The sequence below is a fragment of the Balaenoptera borealis genome, assembly GCF_965194805.1.
Source record: "Balaenoptera borealis genome assembly, chromosome: 19".
In the NCBI taxonomy this organism is placed as follows: domain Eukaryota; kingdom Metazoa; phylum Chordata; class Mammalia; order Artiodactyla; family Balaenopteridae; genus Balaenoptera; species Balaenoptera borealis.
In genome coordinates, this window is record NC_138878.1 from 48,116,480 (window position 1) to 48,138,647 (window position 22,168).

A 22,168-nucleotide genomic window follows, 5' to 3' on the forward strand; every position below is an offset into this window, starting at 1 on the left:
CCTTTGTCATAGATTAGTTGACCATAGGTGCGTGGGTTAATGTCTGGGCTTTCTATCTTGTTCCATTGATCTATGTTTCTGTTTTTGTGCCAGTACCATATTGTCTTGATTACTGTAGCTTTGTAGTATAGTCTGAAGTCAGGGAGCCTGATTCCTCCAGCTCCATTTTTTTGCCTCAAGACTGCTTTGCCTATTCGGGGTCTTTTGTGTCTCCATACAAATTTTAAGATGATTTGTTCTAGCTCCGTAAAAAATGCCATTGGTAATTTGATAGGGATTGCATTGAATCTGTAGATTGCTTTGGGTAGTATACTCATTTTCACAATGTTGATTCTTCCAATCCAAGAACATGGTATATCTCTCCATCTGTTGGTATCATCTTTAATTTCTTTCATCAGTGTCTTATAGTTTTCTGCATACAGGTCTTTTGTCTCCCTAGGTAGGTTTATTCCTAGGTATTTTATTCTTTTTGTTGCAATGGTAAATGGGAGTGTTTCCATAATTTCTCTTTCAGATTTTTCATCATTAGTGTATAGGAATGCAAGAGATTTCTGTGCATTAATTTTGTATCCTGCAACTTTACCATATTCATTAATTAGCTCTAGCAGTTTTCTGGTGGCAGTTTTAGGATTCTCTATGTATAGTATCATGTCATCCGCAAACAGTGACAGTTTTACTTCTTCTTTTCCAATTTGTATTCCTTTTATTTCTTTTTCTTCTCTGATTGCCGTGGCTAGGACTTCCAAAACTATGTTGAATAATAGTGGTGAGAGTGGACATCCTTGTCTCGTTCCTGATCTTAGAGGAAATGCTTTCAGTTTTTCACCATTGAGAATGATGTTTGCTGTGGGTTTGTCATATATGGCCTTTATTATGTTGAGGTAGGTTCCCTCTATGCCCACTTTCTGGAGAGTTTTTATCAGAAATGGGTGTTGAATTTTGTCAAAAGCTTTTTCTGCATCTATTGAGATGATCATATGGTTTTTATTCTTCAATTTGTTAATATGGTGTATCACATTGATTGATTTGCATATATTGAAGAATCCTTGCATCCCTGGGATAAATCCCACTTGATCGTGGTGTATGATCCTTTTAATGTGTTGTTGGATTCTGTTTGCTAGTATTTTGTTGAGGATTTTTGCATCTATATTCATCAGTGATATTGGTCTGTAATTTTCTTTTTTTGTAGTGTCTTTGTCTGGTTTTGGTATCAGGGTGATGGTGGCCTCCTAGAATGAGTTTGGGAGTGTTCCTTCCTCTGCAATTTTTTGGAAGAGTTTGAGAAGGATGGGTGTTAGCTCTTCTCTAAATGTTTGATGGAATTCACCTGTGAAGCCATCTGGTCCTGGACTTTTGTTTGTTGGAAGATTTTTAATCACAGTTTCAATTTCATTACTTGTGATTGGTCTGTTCATATTTTCTATTTCTTCCTGGTTCAGTCTTGGAAGGTTATACCTTTCTAAGAATTTGTCCATTTCTTCCAGGTTGTCCATTTTATTGGCATAAAGTTGCTTGTAGTAGTCTCTTAGGATGCTTTGTATTTCTGCAGTGTCTGTTGTAACTTCTCCTTTTTCATTTCTGATTTTATTGATTTGAGTCCTCTCCCTCTTTTTCTTGATGAGTCTGGCTAATGGCTTATCAATTTTGTTTATCTTCTCAAAGAACCAACTTTTAGTTTTATTGATCTTTGCTATTGTTTTCTTTGTTTCTATTTCATTTATTTCTGCTCTGATCTTTATGATTTCTTTCCTTCTGCTAACTTTGGGTTTTGTTTGTTCTTCTTTCTCTAGTTTCTTTAAGTGTAAGGTTAGATTGTTTACTTGAGCTTTTTCTTGTTTCTTTAGGTAGGCTTGTATAGCTATAAACTTCCCTCTTAGAACTGCTTTTGCTGCATCCCATAGGTTTTGGGTCGTCGTGTTTTCATTGTCATTTGTCTCTAGGTATTTTTTGATTTCCTCTTTGATTTCTTCAGTGATCTCTTGGTTATTTAGTAACGTATTGTTTAGCCTCCATGTGTTTGTCCTTTTTACGTTTTTTTCCCTGTAATTCATTTCTAATCTCATAGCGTTGTGGTCAGAAAAGATGCTTGATATGATTTCAATTTTCTTAAATTTACTGAGGCTTGATTTGTGACCCAAGATGTGATCTATCTTGGAGAATGTTCCGTGCGCACTTGAGAAGAACGTGTAATCTGCTGTTTTTGGATGGAATGTCCGATATATATCAATGAAATCTATCTGGTCTATTGTGTCATTTAAAGCTTCTGTTTCCTTATTTATTTTCATTTTGGATGATCTGTCCATTGGTGTAAGTGAGGTGTTAAAGTCCCCCACTATTATTGTGTTACTGTCGATTTCCTCTTTTATAGCTGTTAGCAGTTGCCTTATGTATTGAGGTGCTCCTATGTTGGGTGCATATATATTTATAATTGTTATATCTTCTTCTTGGATTGATCCCTGGATCATTATGTAGTGTCCTTCCTTGTCTCTTGTAACATTCTTTATTTTAAAGTCTATTTTATCTGATATGAGTATAGCTACTCCAGCTTTCTTTTGATTTCCATTTGCATGGAATATCTTTTTCCATCCCCTCACTTTCAGTCTGTATGTGTCCCTAGGTCTAAAGTGGGTCTCTTGTAGACAGCATATATATGGGTCTTGTTTTTGTATCCATTCAGCCAGTCTATGTCTTTTGGTTGGGGCATTTAATCCATTCACGTTTAAGGTAATAATCGATATGTATGTTCCTATGACCATTTTCTTAATTGTTTTGGGTTTGTTTTTGTAGGTCCTTTTCTTCTCTTGTGTTTCCCACTTAGAGAAGTTCCTTTAGCATTTGTTGTAGAGCTGGTTTGGTGGTGCTGAATTCTCTTAGCTTTTGCTTGTCTGTAAAGCTTTTGATTTCTCCATCAAATCTAAATGAGATCCTTGCCGGGTAGAGTAATCTTGGTTGTAGGTTCTTCCCTTTCATCACTTTAAGTATATCATGCCACTCCCTTCTGGCTTGCAGAGTTTCTGCTGAGAAATCAGCTGTTAACCTTATGGGAGTTCCCTTGTATGTTATTTGTCGTTTTTCCCTTGCTGCTTTCAATAATTTTTCTTTGTCTTTAATTTTTGCCACTTTGATTACTATGTGTCTCGGCGTGTTTCTCCTTGGGTTTATCCTGTATGGGACTCTCTGCGCTTCCTGGACTTGGGTGGCTATTTCCTTTCCCAGGTTAGGGAAGTTTTCGACTATAATCTCTTCAAATATTTTCTCTGGTCCTTTCTCTCTCTCTTCTCCTTCTGGGACCCCTATAATGCGAATGTTGTTGCGTTTAATGTTGTCCCAGAGGTCTCTTAGGCTGTCTTCATTTCTTTTCATTCTTTTTTCTTTAGTCTGTTCCGTAGCAGTGAATTCCATCATTCTGTCTTCCAGGTCACTTATCCATTCTTCTGCCTCAGTTATTCTGCTATTGATTCCTTCTAGTGTAGTTTTCATTTCAGTTATTGTATTGGTCATCTCTGTTTGTTTGTTCTTTAATTCTTCTAGGTTTTTGTTAATCATTTCTTGCATCTTCTCAATCTTTGCCTCCATTCTTATTCCAAGGTCCTGGATCATCTTCACTATCATTATTCTGAATTCTTTTTCTGGAAGGTTGCCTATCTCCACTTCATTTAGTTGTTTTTCTGGGGTTTTTTCTTGTTCCTTCATCTGGTACATAGCCCTCTGCCTTTTCATCTTCTCTATCTTTCTGTAACTGTCTATCCTTTTTTATTGGGGAAATTTTTCCTAGAGATTGCAACATGCATTCATTCATCCCACTTCTTGCATTGTTGCTCTCATGCATTTTAAGTCTGTGTTTTAAACACTACAATACAGTATTTAATTGTTCTATGTGACCAATACTGATTTATCTGTTCCTTTTAAGAAATTACCTGTACAGTTGCTCTTTAGTTCTTTCTGCTTTTCTATTGCTCCAAATACTTCTTGCAGTAGTTCTTTTTTCCGTTCAGCTTTATTGAGACATAATTAACATATACTGTTGTGAAAGTTTCAGGTATACAGTGTGTTGTTTTGATACATTTATATATTGCACAGTGATTACCACCTTAGCTTGTTAGCTAACACCGCTGTCACATCACATAATTACCTGTAGTATTTCTTCCCAGTGAAAATCTGCTGGTGCAGAATTCTGTTTCTGTGTGAAAAGGTTTTTATTTTTCCTTCATGTTGGAGGATCTATTTGCTCTGTACATAATTATAGATTTTCAGTTATTTTTTTCCAACACTTGAAGATTTTTTCCTATTTTCCAGTTTCTGTCATTGTTTTTGTTGAAGTTAGCTTGAGCTCTGACTCTTCTTGTTGCTACTTTGAAGGTGCTGTATCTCTTCCCTGCTCTTTCTCCCTCATGCTGACTATAACATTTTTTCTTCGGTTTTCATCAGTGTAACTATGTTGTGCCTTCATATAATTTTTTTAAAAAAAGTCTCTTGCTTGAGATTCTCAGAACTTCTCAAATCTGTTGGTTAATACCTTTCTCTCATTTTTAGGAAATCATATCAAGATCTGATCAGATTCCGCTTCTACCACATTCTCTCTTTCCTCTCTTTGTGGATCTTCAGTTATACAGTGTTTCATATGTCTCTTACTGGTCTTTTCTGTATTTTCCATGTTTTCTTTTTAAATCTCTGGACTTTATTTATGGTATTTTTTATCGATGTGTCATCCAGTTCAAAATTCTGACTTTTGTGTTTAATCTCCTGTTAACACCGTTTATTGAGCTCATTTTAGACGTTTCAGTTAAAGATTATCCTTTTGATTCTTGTATGGATATTCTCTAGTGAAATATGCCATCTTTTCATGTATTTTTTCTATCTTTTCACTATTTTCTTGAATATATTAATAATTATATTTTAATGTCTTAGTTTATTAACTCCAGTATGTAGATTGCATATTTATTTGGTTTTGTTTTGTGTTGTTTTTCTTCTTTTCTTCTTGATGTTTGTTCATATGGCCCTATTTCTTGGAAACTTGGTTATTTTTAGTTAAATGTTAGAAATGTAAATACTCCTGAAGTATTTACGATTAAATATTAATATTTTAGTATCTTTAAAATTGTAGATACTCCTGAAGATGATATCTTCCTCTGGAGAAGTTTCACCCTTTCTTCTGCTAGGTTGATAAAATAGGAGTTGGATACCTTAATCCAGTCAGGTACTGAATGGAGTGCAGGTTGGGTTTTTTTGTTTGTTTGTTTTGTTTTTTTTTTTTTATAAATTTATTTATTTATTTATATTTATTTTTTGGCTGTGTTGGGTCTTCGTTTCTGTGCGAGGGCTTTCTCTAGTTGCGGCGAGCAGGGGCCACTCTTCATCGCAGTGCGCGGGCCTCTCACTGTCGCGGCCTCTCTTGTTGCAGAGCACAGGCTCCAGACGCGCAGGATCAGTGGTTGTGGCTCACGGGCCTAGTTGCTCCGCGGCATGTGGGATCTTCCCAGACCAGGGCTCGAACCTGTGTCCCCTGCATTGGCAGGCAGATTCTCAACCACTGCGCCACCAGGGAAGCCCCAGGTTGGGTTTTGTTTTAGTAAGGTATCAGCCACCTTGATTCCTTCTTGGCTTTCTTCTGAAAACCTAGTTCACCACATTTCTTTCCTTAAAGGCTTCTGAAGTTTTGTTCCATCAGTTCCCTGAGTTCTGCTTTTCACACCTTCGGTTTAGCTTTTTGGCCTTTTCAGCCTCAGAATTTGGCATGTCACAAGAAGAAAACAACCATATGCTTAAGACTGCTCATGTCTCTGATTTTGTTATTATAGCCTTCTCAAGACTACTTTAAATTTCTGCTCAGGAAAAACATAGTTCTCAGCCTCTTCCCTGTGCCTAGAGTTGTCCAAGAAAAAAGCATCAACTCACTTCTCCACAATTATCTCCTGAAATTTAGTCCCTCTTGTTCTCATTGCTTTGGCAATTCTTAGATGCCTTTTAAGAGATGATTTTATATTCATATGGCTTTTCTAGTTTTCAGAGGGATTATTGGTTTGTTATCAGTCTTTTCTCCCTACTTGGAGGTAGACGTCTGGAATAAGTTAAGCTACATAGCTACTTGCAGTGATTTAGTATTAATTTTGCTATAGTCTCACTGATAGTTGGCAGTGTTTCTTTAAAATAAAAATTTATTCCTGTAATTGGTGCAGGGTGGCATTTCAATTTGTTTTGTCACTTGTGAGGATATTTTTTCCCTGTCCTTCTACTATTATCTTTAATGAATTATTTGTTTTCTTTGAGATCTTCACAGGCATATTTTCATTTCTACGTAGCAAGTTTACTTACAAAGTTTTCTTAATCAGTTACAAACCACAGAAATGAAAGTTTGGAAAGTATTTACTATAAGAAGTCAGGAGGAACTAGGGTAGGTTTATTTTATTTGTGGGTGTTTGTTTTGTTTTCTTGTACATTTATGTTGTTACTTCGTAGACCAGCTTTGTTAGATTTAGCTTGTGCAAATCCGTTTGTGGTCACCTTTTCGGGTCCATTATCTGTAATCACCTCAATCTCTCTCTGGGTCCAGGGTAAACTTGACTGGCCCAGTTAGCGTGGATCCTCTGCATTCACACTGGTTGCAGATGGAGAGATGGGGTCCTCTGCCTATTGTAGATGAGAGGAGGGCGGGGTTTTAGGGAGTAAGGTGTGGGAATGGAGAGGAAATGATTGATATCTCTAGTGAAACAATAGGCAGGCAAGCTACAATTCAGGCAGTATGTCACATTCAGAAGTACAGGTCACAGTCTCCTGTCTGCAGTTCAGAAGTCTTAAAAAACTGAAAACAGAGTTATTTCTAAGTTTTTTGGCATATTCATTTGTCAGTGGAACTGATTTGAGTGAGGCATTTTATTCCACTTTGAACATTCGTATGTTTCCTTGCAAATGTTCTGTAAAGTATGATACGTGTAATGTATTACCTTACTAAATTACAAAAAGTTCTAAATTGAGAAACATTTTTTCCTGAGGTTTTTGGCTAAGTGATTGTAGACCTATACTTTAAAAGGACTTGTTGCACACTTACTGTATGTCAGGTGAGTACATTGGTGAATAAAGTAGATCTGGCCCTTATCTCATTGCTCTTTCATCCAGTACAATTAGAGTTTCCTGGATATCTAATTCAAGTAATACCAGAAACAGAACCCTCCAAACATGTCAGTGGCTTCATGCCTAGAAATATCGCTGGATGTAATATATGTTGTCAGTCTTAACTACTTCCAATGTGATAATGGAAAAGAATATGAAAAAGAATGTATATGTATAACTGAATCACTTTGCTGTCCAGCAGAAATTAACACAACAGTGTAAACTAACTATACTTCAATAAAATAAAAAAAATTTCCAGTGTAAGAAAACTGTATATTTATTAGAATACTTGGTATTATGAATAATAAATAATTGAAAAGAGCCCTAACTTGTAGGTAAAACCAACAAGGGAATGGGAAGTACAATACCAAAGCATGTTAGATGTGGTTCCAATATTTGTGTAAAAAGAAAGACTGTGTTTGACTATGAGAAGTGCATTAGAAGCCTGGGTAGGAGAAAACAGGGCTAAATGTAAAAGTAAGGATTAAGATGATAATTTTGATTCCATCCGAGCTACAGTTTGGAAAAAACATTTAAGTGTTTTAACAGTGGCTTATAATTGGAGTTAACTTTTGGTAGTAGTAGGCCCACCTTTGTTATTTTCACTTTTCAGCATATTTAAAAAGTAAATTTGTTTAAAGTTTTTATACAGAAACACTCAGTTTATTGTAGTTTATTACTGCTTATTGCTATTTATTTTTTAGGAGCCTGTAGTGATTTCCTCCCTTCTTTGCAGAGAGGCTTATTTAAAAGACCTGTAATGTTTTACTAATTTTGTTGAAGTGTACTTACTATATATTTTGGTAATGACATTTATACATCTATTTGATTAATCGACAATATGTCCTTTAAGAAATTAATTTCAACCATTTAAGATAATAGTGCATGTCCAGTATCTATTGGTTTTAGCCACCACTGATAATTTTTTCCTTTTTGACTCAGCAGCTTTAAAATTATATGATCTGTTTTGACGACATAATCTAGCAAGAGAAGCAAACCATGTAAATGTAGACAGATCTGATTAGTACAATCCTCAGATTGTTACTTCATACATTAACCTTGAACAGGGATAATTTGAAATTGCAATACAGTGAGAAAAGTTTTAGAAGTAAAGTGAAACATTTTTGAGAGAAGTACATGCAGACTTACCCTTTTAGGCTTTCTATTCTAGTCTAGTTTTAATGTGGCACTGTTCTTACCCTGGAAAACTCCTAGGTTGATGCCCCCTTGTGGTCTGTTACCAGAACAAATAGCACAAATGGAAATAAGTAATGGAGGTCTTAATACATGTTAAGTCATTCATTCCTTTCTTTATATAATTTTTTAAAAGTGGCTTCTGAGGAAAAACAGCAAAGGAAAATTATTCCTGTATTCTATATAGTTTATTGGTTTTAAAACTTACCAAGTATTTTGTAACTGAATGCACATATATGTTAGCTGGACACTGACCTAAAAAATAGGTTGTTGGGTAGACTATCATTGTTATCCTGGGTATCTAACTCGATTAGTTATAAGTGCCTTAAAAATATGATAAGATGTGATAGTAATTATAAGGCTTTCCAACTACCCTCCCCCCCCAACACACACACACACACACACACACACACACACACACACACACACACACACACACACGTAAATGGGGCTTGGGAAAACTTGTTGTTTATACTTTGCTTGACCTGAGAGGGCCAGGAGTTGTATGAGGCCATTGGAAGGAATAAAGATTTTTGTTAGTGTATTGGTCAGTTTAAGCTTATTTGCTTTTCTTGACATTATTGGCAAGGTCTCGTTAGTGTGTGAGTGTGGATTTGTGGAGGAAGTGGAGAAGTAGCAGCATCAGTCAGTGTTTTAAGAAAGACTGCAGATATAAACAGCTGCTTTTCCTTTTACCCAGTAAGATTCATGATGGTTGAAAGCAGTCTAATACAGTGAGTATGGGCTTTGAGATTAGATAGGCCTGGTTTTAAAACTGATTTTATCTCTTATCAGTTCTTGGGCAGTTGTGTAATATTGGGGAAGTTACTCCATCTCTGAACATAGGTTTCTTCTCTTTAAGAAGAGGTTAAGACCCACCTTAGTGAACTGTTTCATCATATGAAGTCTTGGCATTTTACCACTGTTATTATTACTTCTTAGGTAAAGGGCCATTTTGAGTTATAAAGAAAGTGTACCATAGGATTTTCTTACTCTTGGGCCATAGGTAAAGACCCCTGATGGTAGAATGAATGTGTCTTTTAAGTGGTAAATCAGTTCATAGTCGTTTTTCTTTAGTGCAGACTTAGTGTTGTGCTACTGCAGAAGTACATATTTTACTTATAAATTTTTGGTTATAAGTGTGATTTTATTAAAGAATTTACTAGGTCAATTATTTTAATACTTGAAGCCTACTAACCATTTATTTTTATAAAAATGACTCAATAAGTTTTTTTTCTTTAGGAGTAATAGTTGCATGTTCTGGCAGATTAACTTAAAAAAATAAACTAGTATTGTTCCTCGATTGCCATCTTATTTTAAAAAAGCTTGTGTGAAGGACAACAAAGTAATGAAATGTTTTTTGTTGTTTTGCTTTGTTTTTCAAAAGTTGCTTTTAGAACCAGGCTCACTATCTTAGTCACTTTATTTAACAATAATTAATCTGAGTCCATTTCAGAAGAAATAAGGTTATTTGGAGTTATTTAACTTAACAGAAAAAAAAGATTTTAAAACCCAGATAAGTTCAACTTTGAATCATAAGATTTTCTCCTTTCCATAAATTTCCTTGGCAGCTAAGCTGTAAAAATTTACTAAGTTTTTTCTTTTTGAATACTTTACTACAAAAAAGAAAACTAGAAAGATATCTCAAAATACAAGTGCAGCTGCTTGGGTTCAAATGTTTGTTGGAATTAGGTGGACTATAAATCATGTAAACAAAGATTTAACTGTAGACATACCATCAGAAGGCTATTGTATGTATTCATACCTGCCTCTTTCATGTTTTCCTTTATTTCTTGGGTTCTCAAAATATCTAGCCTACATTTGGATAATGTCTAACTGAAGACTCTTGTTCCGAACCCTGGATGAAACTAATAAAGACTTTAATGAAGACAGTATTTGTTGGTGAAAATTTCTCTTGTAAATTATGAAATGGATTTTTGTTTTTTTATCCGTAAATATCTTGGGGACACTTATTTTAGGAAAGAAAAGGGATGGGGAAAAGATAGCTACAGCAAAGTGGAGAGTTAAATAGTGAAGGGTGATGGCAAGAATACATGCCATTCTACCAGGAACTTGTTTTTTAAACATAAAAAACATATGTGCCAAATTTACATATTTACTAATTAAAAAGGCTTCCTGGAAACATTAAGTAGACTTATCTTCTATAGCCTTTAACATTGTCACTAATGGATATTGCATAGAAAATTTCATCGAAGGTCCTTTAAATAATGTAAATGATTATGAATATGTAACTAGTTAATATGCAGCTACGAAAGGATTATCATGTAGAGGTTAATGAACATTCTGCTCTTATGGTTTGCAGGGCTTTTCTTTTTGTGCTTTTGGCTCACTTCATGCTTGGAAACACATGCATTGGGATTGGAAAGCATCCTGACTGTTTTTGGGTCTCATCTTTTAATAGGGTTGTTAAATAGAAACTTTATAAAAAGGATTTCATGAAGATTTTTTTCCTTTTCAATTTACATTTAATTCTGTTTGTCTATTTTATAATTACTGCCGAATCAGGAACAGTGAAATGGATTGATGGAGTTTTAGCCTGGCTCTTCCAGATGTAAAGTCAGTACTCTATTGTACATTATCACTGTTATTAAGTGTTGCTGTGTGATTGATACTTACTGAGAGATCTTTATTCTAAAACCGACTTTTTATGCTGAGTTAATGTGTAGTATGGTTGGGTATCTGACTACAGCATGCATTTTGGTACAGAATTGCTGCCTTAGTATTTATTTAAAATGTCCTAAAGGAAGACATTTACTTCAGGAATTAAATGTTATAAAATAGAGGAATTTAGTGACAGGCCAAAAAAAAAACGACTTGTGATTTTTGGGTGAAACATGGAGCTTATATAAGATACAATATTGGTATTTAGAACAGTGAACAAGAGCAGTGTTTCAAACCATGTAATACTGCTGTGTTTTTCATGTGACATTATATTAAGCATATTGGTTTTTATCCCTTAGTTTCTCTGTCTCTAAAATGGTGCTACAGTATTTGAGATTACTGTTTAAAAATTTTTATTAATGGGCAGTTTAAAAACATGATTAGTAATCTTTGAAAACAGTGCTGTTTTTTTCTTTTTAAATTGCCATTCACGTGTTTTTTCCTTACTGGTTAGTGTTCTTAATTTGTTTTCTGAGCATTTTAAGAATCTATTGAAATATCTCTAAGGAAAACAAATAGCTTTTATGTTTAATTTCATTGTTTTGGTATTACAAGCATAGCTTAAGCTGGCTATGAAGTGCTTAAAATTTTATCATAATTCACTGGGGGGACAAATTGGCTGTTCAGAGCATCTCTTTATCCCAAGTATTTCTTCTTGAAATGTAGTAGAAAAATATCACTGTACTCATTTTCAGTGCATCAGAATAAAAATTACAGGTGAAAACGTTTGGAGATATACTGACAAAATAAAGTACTTTCACTACTGTCATTTTTTTAAACTGATGAAATGTGGATGTTACGTTGGTTTTTTGTTATTTATAACATTTGTGTACTCTACAATATATGTAACATTGAAAACAGGCCTGCAGATTGTACAAAATACTAGTTATCTTATATCGTATGTCACCTAATAGTTATGAAGCGGGTTTTGTACCAAAGTATGAATCGGAAAGCTGTAATTTGTTCTGCAGTTATCAGCCTGCATTAGAGGGGTATGATAAAGTGTTCTGCTTAAAAACTAACATTCACATCTCTGTGCATTTGACAAATAAAAATGTATATTGAGGTGCTTTTAAATCTGTAAAGCCACTGTTGTAGTTTTCTGATAGAATGATTTTGTAGCTTTGTGCATAGCCCTGTTTTTTCATGAGTAGTTATCTGTTTTCATGACAGGTGGTCACTAACTGCCAAGAGAAAATCCAGCATTGGTGAGTGAAAGATGGTTTTATTACATTTCTGAAATACTAAAGAGGTCATCTATTTGTATTTAAATAAAGCATACACATTTTTTTGTATCCCATAATTGAATTCTTCTAGTAATCTCCATTTTGAATCCTTTTGATACTAATTTATATTGTCTTTCATCGTTTACTGAATTACATGTTCCCTGATTTCCTGAAGTTGTGTCACCATTTGTGTTTATTTTAATTGCTTTCTTTTTTCCTTTCTTTTCTTGTCTTTTTTTTTTTTTTAAGTTAGAATAGTGTTACTATCATTGTGAAGTGGAGACAGGAATTTCTGAACCTGACTAATCATAGCTGTATTTGGGGACTATTTTTTATATATGTAGTAGAATAATAATTTGAATCAGTTGTTTTAAAATAATGATGGAAATATGCACAGATACATTTTCCCAAAGTTTGAAAAATCTAATTAAGTGCCTGCATCTCAGAACTTGATTTAGAGACCACACGTTTCTAGAGTGCAGAGAGAAAGCAAGCATATCTATTTTAATGTGCTAATCTATAGTTAATAGGACAATGCTTGGTAAATAACACACTTTCCTGTGTCTTGTGAGGAAAATGCTCAATTTAATGGTGAATAAAATCTTACGAGTTGTCATGAGGTATAGCTGTTGAGCCTACAGATATCAAATTACAATATATCCATGCTGTGTTTACGAAGATTTTAGTGAGAGAACAACAAGAGCTGTCTTGATTATTGTCTGCAGGGTTATTGCAAAATCATGGTAACTGCCCCTTTAGCGGTGAGATTAAACCTTTGGTTATACAACATCAAGCATATAATATTTTAAATTTATTTTAAGAGGCTTTTTCTTCATGCCTGAGAGATCGCCAAGGAAATAATTTATAGTTAGTGTATATCAAATGTTTTTTGGTTTAAATGCACATAGGTTGCAGGCAGTGGATAAGAGTGAAAATCGGTGCAATCTGTACACATCATTTTATTAAATTCTGACTTCTGGCTTGCAGAAATAATCTAAAACTAAATAATATCCACTTTATAAATAAAAATTCAGGGACTTCATTAATTTTCAATAAATGCAGAGTTGTAGTTGCATCCACTGGTGGTTTAAGTCTGTCAATATTTCCATAATGGACCATTCGCTTTTCATTTTACATTCAGTCCAGGTTAAAACTTGAAATGTGAGTCCTCGGTCAAGGAATTAACCATTTTCCCCCTGCTAATTTGGCCAAAGTGATCCATTTTACGAATAATTCCCAAGGGAAGTCTTATTAATGTGGACTTTATTGGTTTTGGTAAGGAATTCACGAAATTAGTAAAAGGTTGATTCACTCAGAATAGATACTAAATTACACAAATGTGTGACTGACAACTTGCTTCTGGTTTAAGATTGTTTCCCTACCAGACTGAGAATTCTTTAAGGCTAAGGGACATGTTTTCATCCTTTTATCCACAGCACCTCCTACTGTGTTTGGCACATTATAGGCACTTAATAAATGTTTGAGTAAGTAAAGACCAAATATTTGCTTATTTTTTGTATAACGTTTTTATAAGTACTATAGCAGTACCCAAGTCTGATGAGCTTGACAGACAGAAATGCAACATTTACTTCAGGGCAGGTTCACATGACTCAGTCTCAATTTCCAGTTTTCCATAGCTCTCCAAACTAAAGCAGCTTAGCATATTTACTTTCACATATCTTAAAGTAATATAGTACCTTATCTATACATTAAACAATTAAAATAATTTTTTCCACTTAGAATTTGCTTTTTCCTCTGAATTATTTTTAATATGGCTCAGGAAACAGACTTTTATGTTAGTTTTTAATGAGGGTCTGATATTGCTAGAATCCAAATGGCCAGTGAATTCACGAATTTATTATATTAAAAAACTGAAACCAAGTGTCTCCAATTCCTCTGAAAGCCAGGAAATTGCTATTAGGGAGCATTGTGGAATTCTTGTGATGTTTTTATTATCTTAATTCCACAAACAACGATTGAGTTTCTGCCATATGCCAGTATTATGCCGCTGTTTGGAAGTGAAAGACCCTGCCACGGAGAAATGCATAGTTGGGCACTAAACAGGGAAATCACAATAATTTTGTGCTATTTGGTTGGAGATAGGAAGCAAGAACAGAGACTGGAGCTATTTTTAAGGGTGTCTCATGCATTGCTTTTAAAAGCATGTTGCTTTTCACTCTAACCTTTGGCATTAGCATAGTCTAAAATACAATTCATGTACCTAAGTTATCCTTTTTTATGAGTATATACCAATATAATGAGGAGCAAAATAACATGTTTTTTTAAAAAATGTAGTCTTATGCTAGTGATGTTTATGCTCATTTGTGCAATTTTAAAGGATTCTTTAAGGGATGAGTATGAATATTTTACCTTAAAATTTTTCTTAAGAATGTAGGCCACAAAGTAAAAATATTTGTAGAAATGTAGGAGTAAAAATGGTCTGGGGCAATGGAGTCTGACCCCAGAAATCTCTTCCAGAAAATTAATTCAAATCCCAGAACTTTGGTGACCTAAAGACATTTATAGTATTTGTTTAATTAGTAACAGATAAAAAGGAAATGTTTGAGCCTAATAGTTGAGAATTTGTGCATCACTTTTAGAGCTAATAGTGGTTTTCAATTTAGTGAAGATTTAAGAAAATTTTTAGGTACAACTTTTTTCCTTATAATCCTTTTTACTTAACTCAGGAAATAAGGCATTATAAAATCCACACACTATTTTCTCATGTGGACATATGAATATACTTCCTAGTGTTTGATCCACTAGGGGCTGATTATTCTGTTTGTAGATTATTTGTAATTTTTAATCTTTTAAATTCTTCCCTAAAGAACATGGGATTTGAAGCCACAGACCTACATTTGACTCCTGTCATTTACTAACTTTGTCACCTTGGGTGAATTACTGAGATTTTTAGTTTTCTTCTTGTAAAGTGATGATGATAACTACTTAACTTGAAGGTAAAGTGTGAGACAATGTCTATGGAACATCCACACTGGCACTCAATAAATATTAATAGTAACTGAAATCTTTTTTGAAAAGTTTAACTAATTGTCAGATGAAGAAAGTAGGAAAAACCAAAAAACCCTCCAAAGCTTTGTAAATATTCCGGAATATTTTGTATTCATGCCATTATCTTCTTATATCATGATGGAGAGATGGCTTCCTGAGTGGTATTGTTAAAGCTTTATATTAATGTTTTTAAATAACTTTTATTATGAAGAATTTCAAACAAAGGGTGACAGAGTTCTGTATTGAACCCACATGTACCCATCACTCAGATTCAATGAATATCAACTCATGATTGCATCTGAACTGTTTGTTTCCTTTTAAAATAGCCTATCCTACCCTCTACCCCCACCTCAATTTTGACATTACTCTGAAGCATTTCATTTCATGTGGAAATATTTCAGTATATATCCTAAAGACATAGAAGATTGCATATTAGCTGTTTAAATTTTAAATTAAAAATTTGAAATTGGGCAGTATATTTATAAAGTTCAGACTTTAAGAAGTACGAAAGGATATAAATGGTATGTAGTTTCCCTCTTACCCTTGTCTTCCAGTTCTCACTTCTCTTCTTGGTAAACGACTGCTCTTTACCAGTTCCCTGCGAATCTTTTCAGAAATTATTTGCACAAGGGGTGTGTGTATGTATGTGTGTGTGTGTGTATGTGTGTATGTATATGTATGTGTATTCATCCACATATTTATATATATTATGCTCCCACTCTTTGATAAAGATGAAATCACACTGTACATTTAATACTCTACTTTGGAGATTGTTTTCAGTCATTAATTAACTCCTATTCTTTATGTTCCCATGAACTTCATTGTGTGTCAAATGTCTGATTTTTAGCGTTACCAAATATTTTTTGCTACTTATTTTTTTTAAAATAAATAATGGCCACATGACTGAGAGTATGACTTACACAACTCAAAATACATCCTTGCTAAGCTGTTGTATCCATTATTTATTGTTCTTTAATAAAATTACTCCAAAATGTACTGGCTTAAAACAGCAACCATTTACCTATATATGGTTCTTTGGTTGTGCATATTGGACTGAACTTACCTCTGTTGTTTTCTCCTGATCTTGTTTGGACTCACTCGTGTGGTTGCAGCCTTGTGGTAGCCGGGTTGCCCAAAATGGCCTCGCCCACAAGTCTGGTGGCTAGTGCTTGGCTGTTAGCTGGGCCTCACTCTCCATGTGCTCTTCCTCTTGCTTACTTTACATGATGCTATAAGGGCAGCAAGAATGGAAGCTGCAAGGCCACATTCTGTTGGTCAGAGGAACTCATAAAACTAGACCAAATTCAAAAGGTGGGTAAATAGACTCCACATGTTGGTGGGAGGAGTGACAAAAAATTTATGGTCATTTTTAATGCACTATAGATGACTTCTGTTGAACATGTCCCACAGAAAAAAGAAGTCTCATTACTTGTGTTGATTTGTGAGAATTAAATGGAATATGGTATCTGATGCCTGGCACATACATATCATCTGTATGTTAGGCACTGTTTGTAATCATAAATTATATGCATATGAATTATGTAAAAAAAAAAAAAAAAGTCTTGTTTCCTGCAAATTATCTTGAGAGTTTTAAGTAGTAAAGATATCTATGAAATTACCTGAAGCAAACTTAAATGAAAATATAGAAAAAGCTATTTTATATTGCTCAGATGTTTAATTTTAGAAATAATAGCTTTAAATTTGGATGTAAAAATTCTGAAGCATGTGAATTTTGAGAGAGGAGGGGGGATTGTAAAGCAAACGACATTTGTTATTTTTCAAAGGAAACTGGAAAAAAATAGTATTTTAAGAAAAAGAGTAATTAGTTTCTAGCATAGGTTATAGTCAAAGTATATAGTGAGAAATAACCAAGAGAGCATGCCTAAATAGTTAAAAATCACAGGTGAAGATTTGATGATTTCTTTCTTTCTTTCTTTCTTTCTTTCTTTCCTTCCTTCTTTTTTTCTCTCTCTTTCTCTCTCTCTCTGTCTCCCCCCCCTTTCTTTCTTTCTTTCAATTCCTCTTTCTAGTTAGTCTGTACAAATGGATGAATATCTATATCTACCTCTGATGTTTTTGAGGGATACCTTGCCCCACAAAAGCACTGAACTATTTTAGAACAATGCTGTGGTTTTATAGTGTGTTTCTCATGAATTACCTGAAACAGTGTTTTCTTGACTTGCCTTCATATGCTTATATAAAATTTATTTTTTGTGCATGCTATATGAAATATCGATCTGCATACCTTTAATACTTTAAAAACATTTATTCATGATGATGAGTTCACTCCTCAACGTTAGGTAAGTTTGGTAACCATATTTTTCAGAGTCTTCATTTTACTGACCACAAAGTTTTCAGTCACTGTTTTGTACAAGCCCTCTGTTTGGGCTTTTTTATTTTTATGTGTCATAAAATCTTCCAATTTTCTGAAGATTTTACATACCTTTGTTGTTGGGATTTCTGTTGTTATTATGAAAATGTCCTTAGGGGCAAGGGCAAGAGGGAGGAATCATATATAGAAACCCCCTTCTCTGTCATTCTTCAGGTTTTTTTTTCTGGTGTCATGTTTTAGTACATGGGTTGGGATGTTAAGTTGAAATTTCTGTGTATGATGTTTCAAAGCAAATTAAGATGCAAAAAAAAAAGATTCAAGTTGAATGTTTTAAGAATGATTTTTTAGGAAACAAAATCTGTATTAAGTTTAAAATTTTTTATTCTGAATATAAAATGAATACATATTTACTGAAAGGTAGAAATAAAAGAATAAAGATAAACTTACTCATAATTCTGAAGAGAAGCTAATTCTCTCCCTCTTGCTTTTTAAGACATTTTGTTTTATTCCCTTCAGCTTCTTAATTCTTGTGTTTGTGTCACTGTGGTCAAATTGTAAATGCTTAGGGTTTTTTTCTTTTCTTTTCTAAAAGAGTTAATGATTTTTAAACTGTAATTAGAATTTGTTAACTTCTAGGAGTCCCCTCACCTTTGTATCATGTTTTTGGAAAAACCACACTAGTTTAATACTTAAAGCATTTCTGAAAATAAAAGGCAAAGTTATATGTTATAGGGGAATTTTTTTCCCCCCAAAGAGTTTAAACTATTATATATTAAAAAAAAATCCCTAATGACATCTCATCATTTAGAACATAGTCTTTGAATGTATTTCCAGTGTCTGTATATTTTGGTTCACAGTTTCTCACAGTCAGCTTAAGTCCAGTGAGTATTTTGATATATCTTATTGAGGCTACACCTCAATGCGATTTGGACACCTCATGATTTTTCATCTTTGTCTTAATCGTATTAGGTTTGAAAACTACATTTCTTTGCACTCTGATTTTTTTCTGTTTTCGTTCATTTTTATTTATTTATTTTATAAAATGAGAGCAGCATGCAATAAAACTTTCAAGCACAGAGCACTGAGGACGAAGGGTAAATATTGCAACAACAATGCTTGACTGAGAGGTGTATCATTCAGTGATAATCTAGAGTTCATGCTCTTGTTTTGAGATACAAAAGTCTAAATTCTAATGTGCTAAAGACAAAAGGAGGTGTGGCTATCAGTGTATGACTAAGGAAAATGTAAGCTGTAAAAAAATTAGGCATGTGTACAATTTAACTTTTTTACTAATTTATTTTGAACTCATGACCAAATCGGTGATAGTTTTCCCATTTTTCTTTTTATTTAAATCAAGCGAGTTATAGATAATTTTGAGAATTTTGTGTATTTGGTACGTTCAAAGCCAGGATTGCTATTTTTTTTTCCTCATGTAAGACCTCTTGAAAGAAACAGTAACCTCAAGGGATCTATGAGTGGACTTCTATTGAAATTTATGCAAAATATAGGGCCTTTTTCTCAGGAAAAGATCTAGAGTTTTTATCAGTTTTTTATAGGTATCAGTGACCATAAAGGGTTATGAACAACAAACAGAAGCTTCCTTTTTTTCTAAAGTATAGAAAACAAGAAATTGAAATGATGAAACTTATAAATTATGCTTAGGTTTAAGTAGAAACTGGCACAAACATTCAAAGCTTATTAAGTCAATTATAAATTATCACATCTAAAGTCATCTTTTCTTAAAAGTCCCTCCTGATTTGTTACAGAAATATGTATCAGTTGTAGAAAATTTGGAAAACAAAGAAAATAAAAATTGCCTATAAACTCATCACCTAAAGCTAAGACTTGCGCACTTTGAGGGCATTTCTTTCACACTTAGAGTTATGTGTTTTTATATAACTTTTAACGTTGAATTCACATCTCATTCTATTCTTAGAGCAAAAGAATACTGATGAAGAAACAGGTACCAATGATAACTGACAAGTGTGAAGTTACATGTGCATGGTTGTTGGTAGAGGGCACAAATTCCTCTCTCCCACCTTTGCTGTGTATATCCATTGTACTCTGTTGTCTCATTGTTGAAAAGTTCAATTGAAGAAATCTCGTAGAATATTAGCTGCGCCTGTCTCTCTTTGGCTAATTTTGTTTCATTAAACTTTTGAAAAATTATAAGTTTTTATATTTAGGTTCATCTGTTATCTATTTCTAAAAATAAAGTTTTCTGATAGACTCATAAAATATAAAGAACATGGATTATTTCATCAGCATCTTCTGATATGTTTCCTAGGTATGAGTTGAGAAAAAGGAATATGAGACCATATTGCCTGAATTTTGAATACTATCATTTATCTTGATAGTATTTTATTTTGCCATGACCATTTTTTTAAAATGCTGTTGATTTTATACAGATACATTTAAATTGTTAAAAGAGTTCCCCTTCCCATCAGATTGCAGAAGGCACAACAGTGTAGATCCGTCTTTCAAGAATGTTTTTATTGCTTAATATAACCTTGATAATTTGTTATGCTGTTTAAGAGGATACTTTAAAAAAATCAGTAATTCCTTTCTTTAGAAACGAGAAGATTTCTCTCTTTACAATGCCTGAATTCAGTATTTCTCTATTTTCTTAATTTTTGAGGTAAAAACCAAGGCATCCATCAAGCCAGTGGATCTTTAACAGAGAAGCATTGCAAAAAAAAAAAAAAAAAAAGACATGCTATATTTGAGCGATGATCCCTGCAGCATATGGCATAAGGCTTGGTTGCAGAGCAGGCACTCAATAAATGGTGAATTGAATTGAAACAAAGGTTTCTTGGATGCTTAATGGGACATTCTAGAGTGGGTATGATGGACTAAAAATCATTTTTAAAGAAGATTGTAAATTTATTCATATATATTCCAAAATCTTTGGGTTTTATAATTTCTTAAATTAAAAACTTAAAAGCATTAACTCTGCCCCAGATCAGCCCAAATATTAACACTAAGGTAAAGCCATTTCCCTTTTTTCCCTTTAAGCATCTCTTCGTGTTTTCTGCTTTTTTGTTTAGGATATTAGGTAAAGAGAATGATAGAGGAGATTTTTAAAAAATGGGCTTAATGTCTATTTTCTGCCTATTCCAACTTCATACATTAAAGTGAAAATTAACAAAAGTTTATTTCAGTGATTTGTTTTATTTTCCTTTTTTATTATTGAAAGCTGGAAATTGGAGTCTTTAATCACTTGTCTCAAAGAAGGGATGTAGAACTTTTTCTTTTGCTTCACAAAGATTTTCTTTTATCCGTTGCATTTAAGAAGAGGATTAAAAATAAGTAGTTCCTCTCATATTTTTCCCATCTCCTTTTTTAATATTCTATTATGAAAATCTTCAAACATACAGAAAAATTGAAAGAATTAAATAGATGAACCTTGATCACATATCTATCCATACCTCAACCCTTAATCCATTTTTTAATGATGCATTTCACAGTAAATTGTGGACATCTACATACTTCACCTATAAGTACCTATAAGTACTTGAGCATACACATCATTTAACTTACTGTCTCTCATACTTTTTATAACCTTATGAAACTAAGGTATTTCTCATGAGATCTGTCCTGATCTTCATCCTTAAGGTTAAGGCTAGTTTGTAGTTATGTCCTTTTTTTTTGCTGCTGCTTTTTAATAACAATAGATGCTTCTCAGAAGGCTTTTATTATAGCACATGATTAGCAAGACTCAAAAGAAGATTATAAAAGTTTCTTATATGCCTTATAGCAGTGCTTTAGTTCTCATTTTCTATAAGGAACGTTGCATGAGGATGTCTGATGCAAATTAAATCTTACTTATTGGATAATTCTTTTAAGAATTGAAGGCTGAACCTAATCTGTAAGGATCAGATATGGTGAAGCCAAACAAAGAGGTCTATATAGAATAAATAAGTAGGCTTGAGAGGTTTATCCTAACTATATCTGGGTTTTATTTTCCATTTGAAAAAAAATTATTTTAAGCAGTCCCTTCTTTGACTACATATTTTACCGTCTCCAAAAATTTAATTATATATTTCTCAGTGGTAAAATAGAAAAAAATCTATTCAATTTTGGTACAAAGATAGGTACAACCTTCCATAACACATTAGTTCTTAGAATCATTTTTGTGTTTTCTGTTTTATAGGCTTTGTGATCTTTAATGGGATTATTTAAGCCCTAAGTATGAGAGGGACTATTTGGAGATAACTGTTTGACCAGGCACTTGATGCTGGATATTTCCACTAGTGGGAATTTCAGGGAGAGAGTTCCTCAAGCCATAATTTCTCCCAGAGACACTGCTTGACTCCTACTTGCCTCCCTTCAAAAAGGATTTCTGCATGAGCTGCTTTTTAAATTATCTTCTCCTTTCTTTTTGTATTTTTAGAAAACAATTCAAAATTTAGAAATAGCAACTCCAGTCTTAAACTGTTCTCCAGTATGGCCACATTTTTGTTCTAGAGAGAATTATTGATAAGTTTAAAACTGAATATACGTGCTTTGGAATAATACTGATATTGATCTCTTGTAGCACCTTGATTGAACCTACTGTTCTTTTAATATATAAAAGAGATGTTTTGTTAGAAGTCCCCCCCTTTTCAGGTGTATTTAC

The 22,168-nt window shown here is 33.5% G+C and overlaps 1 protein-coding gene across 2 annotated transcripts in view; it reads left to right on the forward strand.

The window, feature by feature from the left end:
• The window catches only part of URI1 (URI1 prefoldin like chaperone), a 70,557-nt gene that overhangs the window by 18,564 nt on the left and 29,825 nt on the right, over positions 1 to 22,168 (forward strand). Inside the window, exon 2 of one of the 2 annotated variants that reach the window (XM_082370087.1) lies at positions 12,157 to 12,191. The exons of the other annotated variant lie outside the window; for it this stretch is intronic. Coding sequence (XP_082226213.1) covers positions 12,157 to 12,191 — 35 coding nt within the window. The remainder of the gene's footprint in view (positions 1 to 12,156; positions 12,192 to 22,168) is intronic. 2 annotated transcript variants of the gene reach the window in all.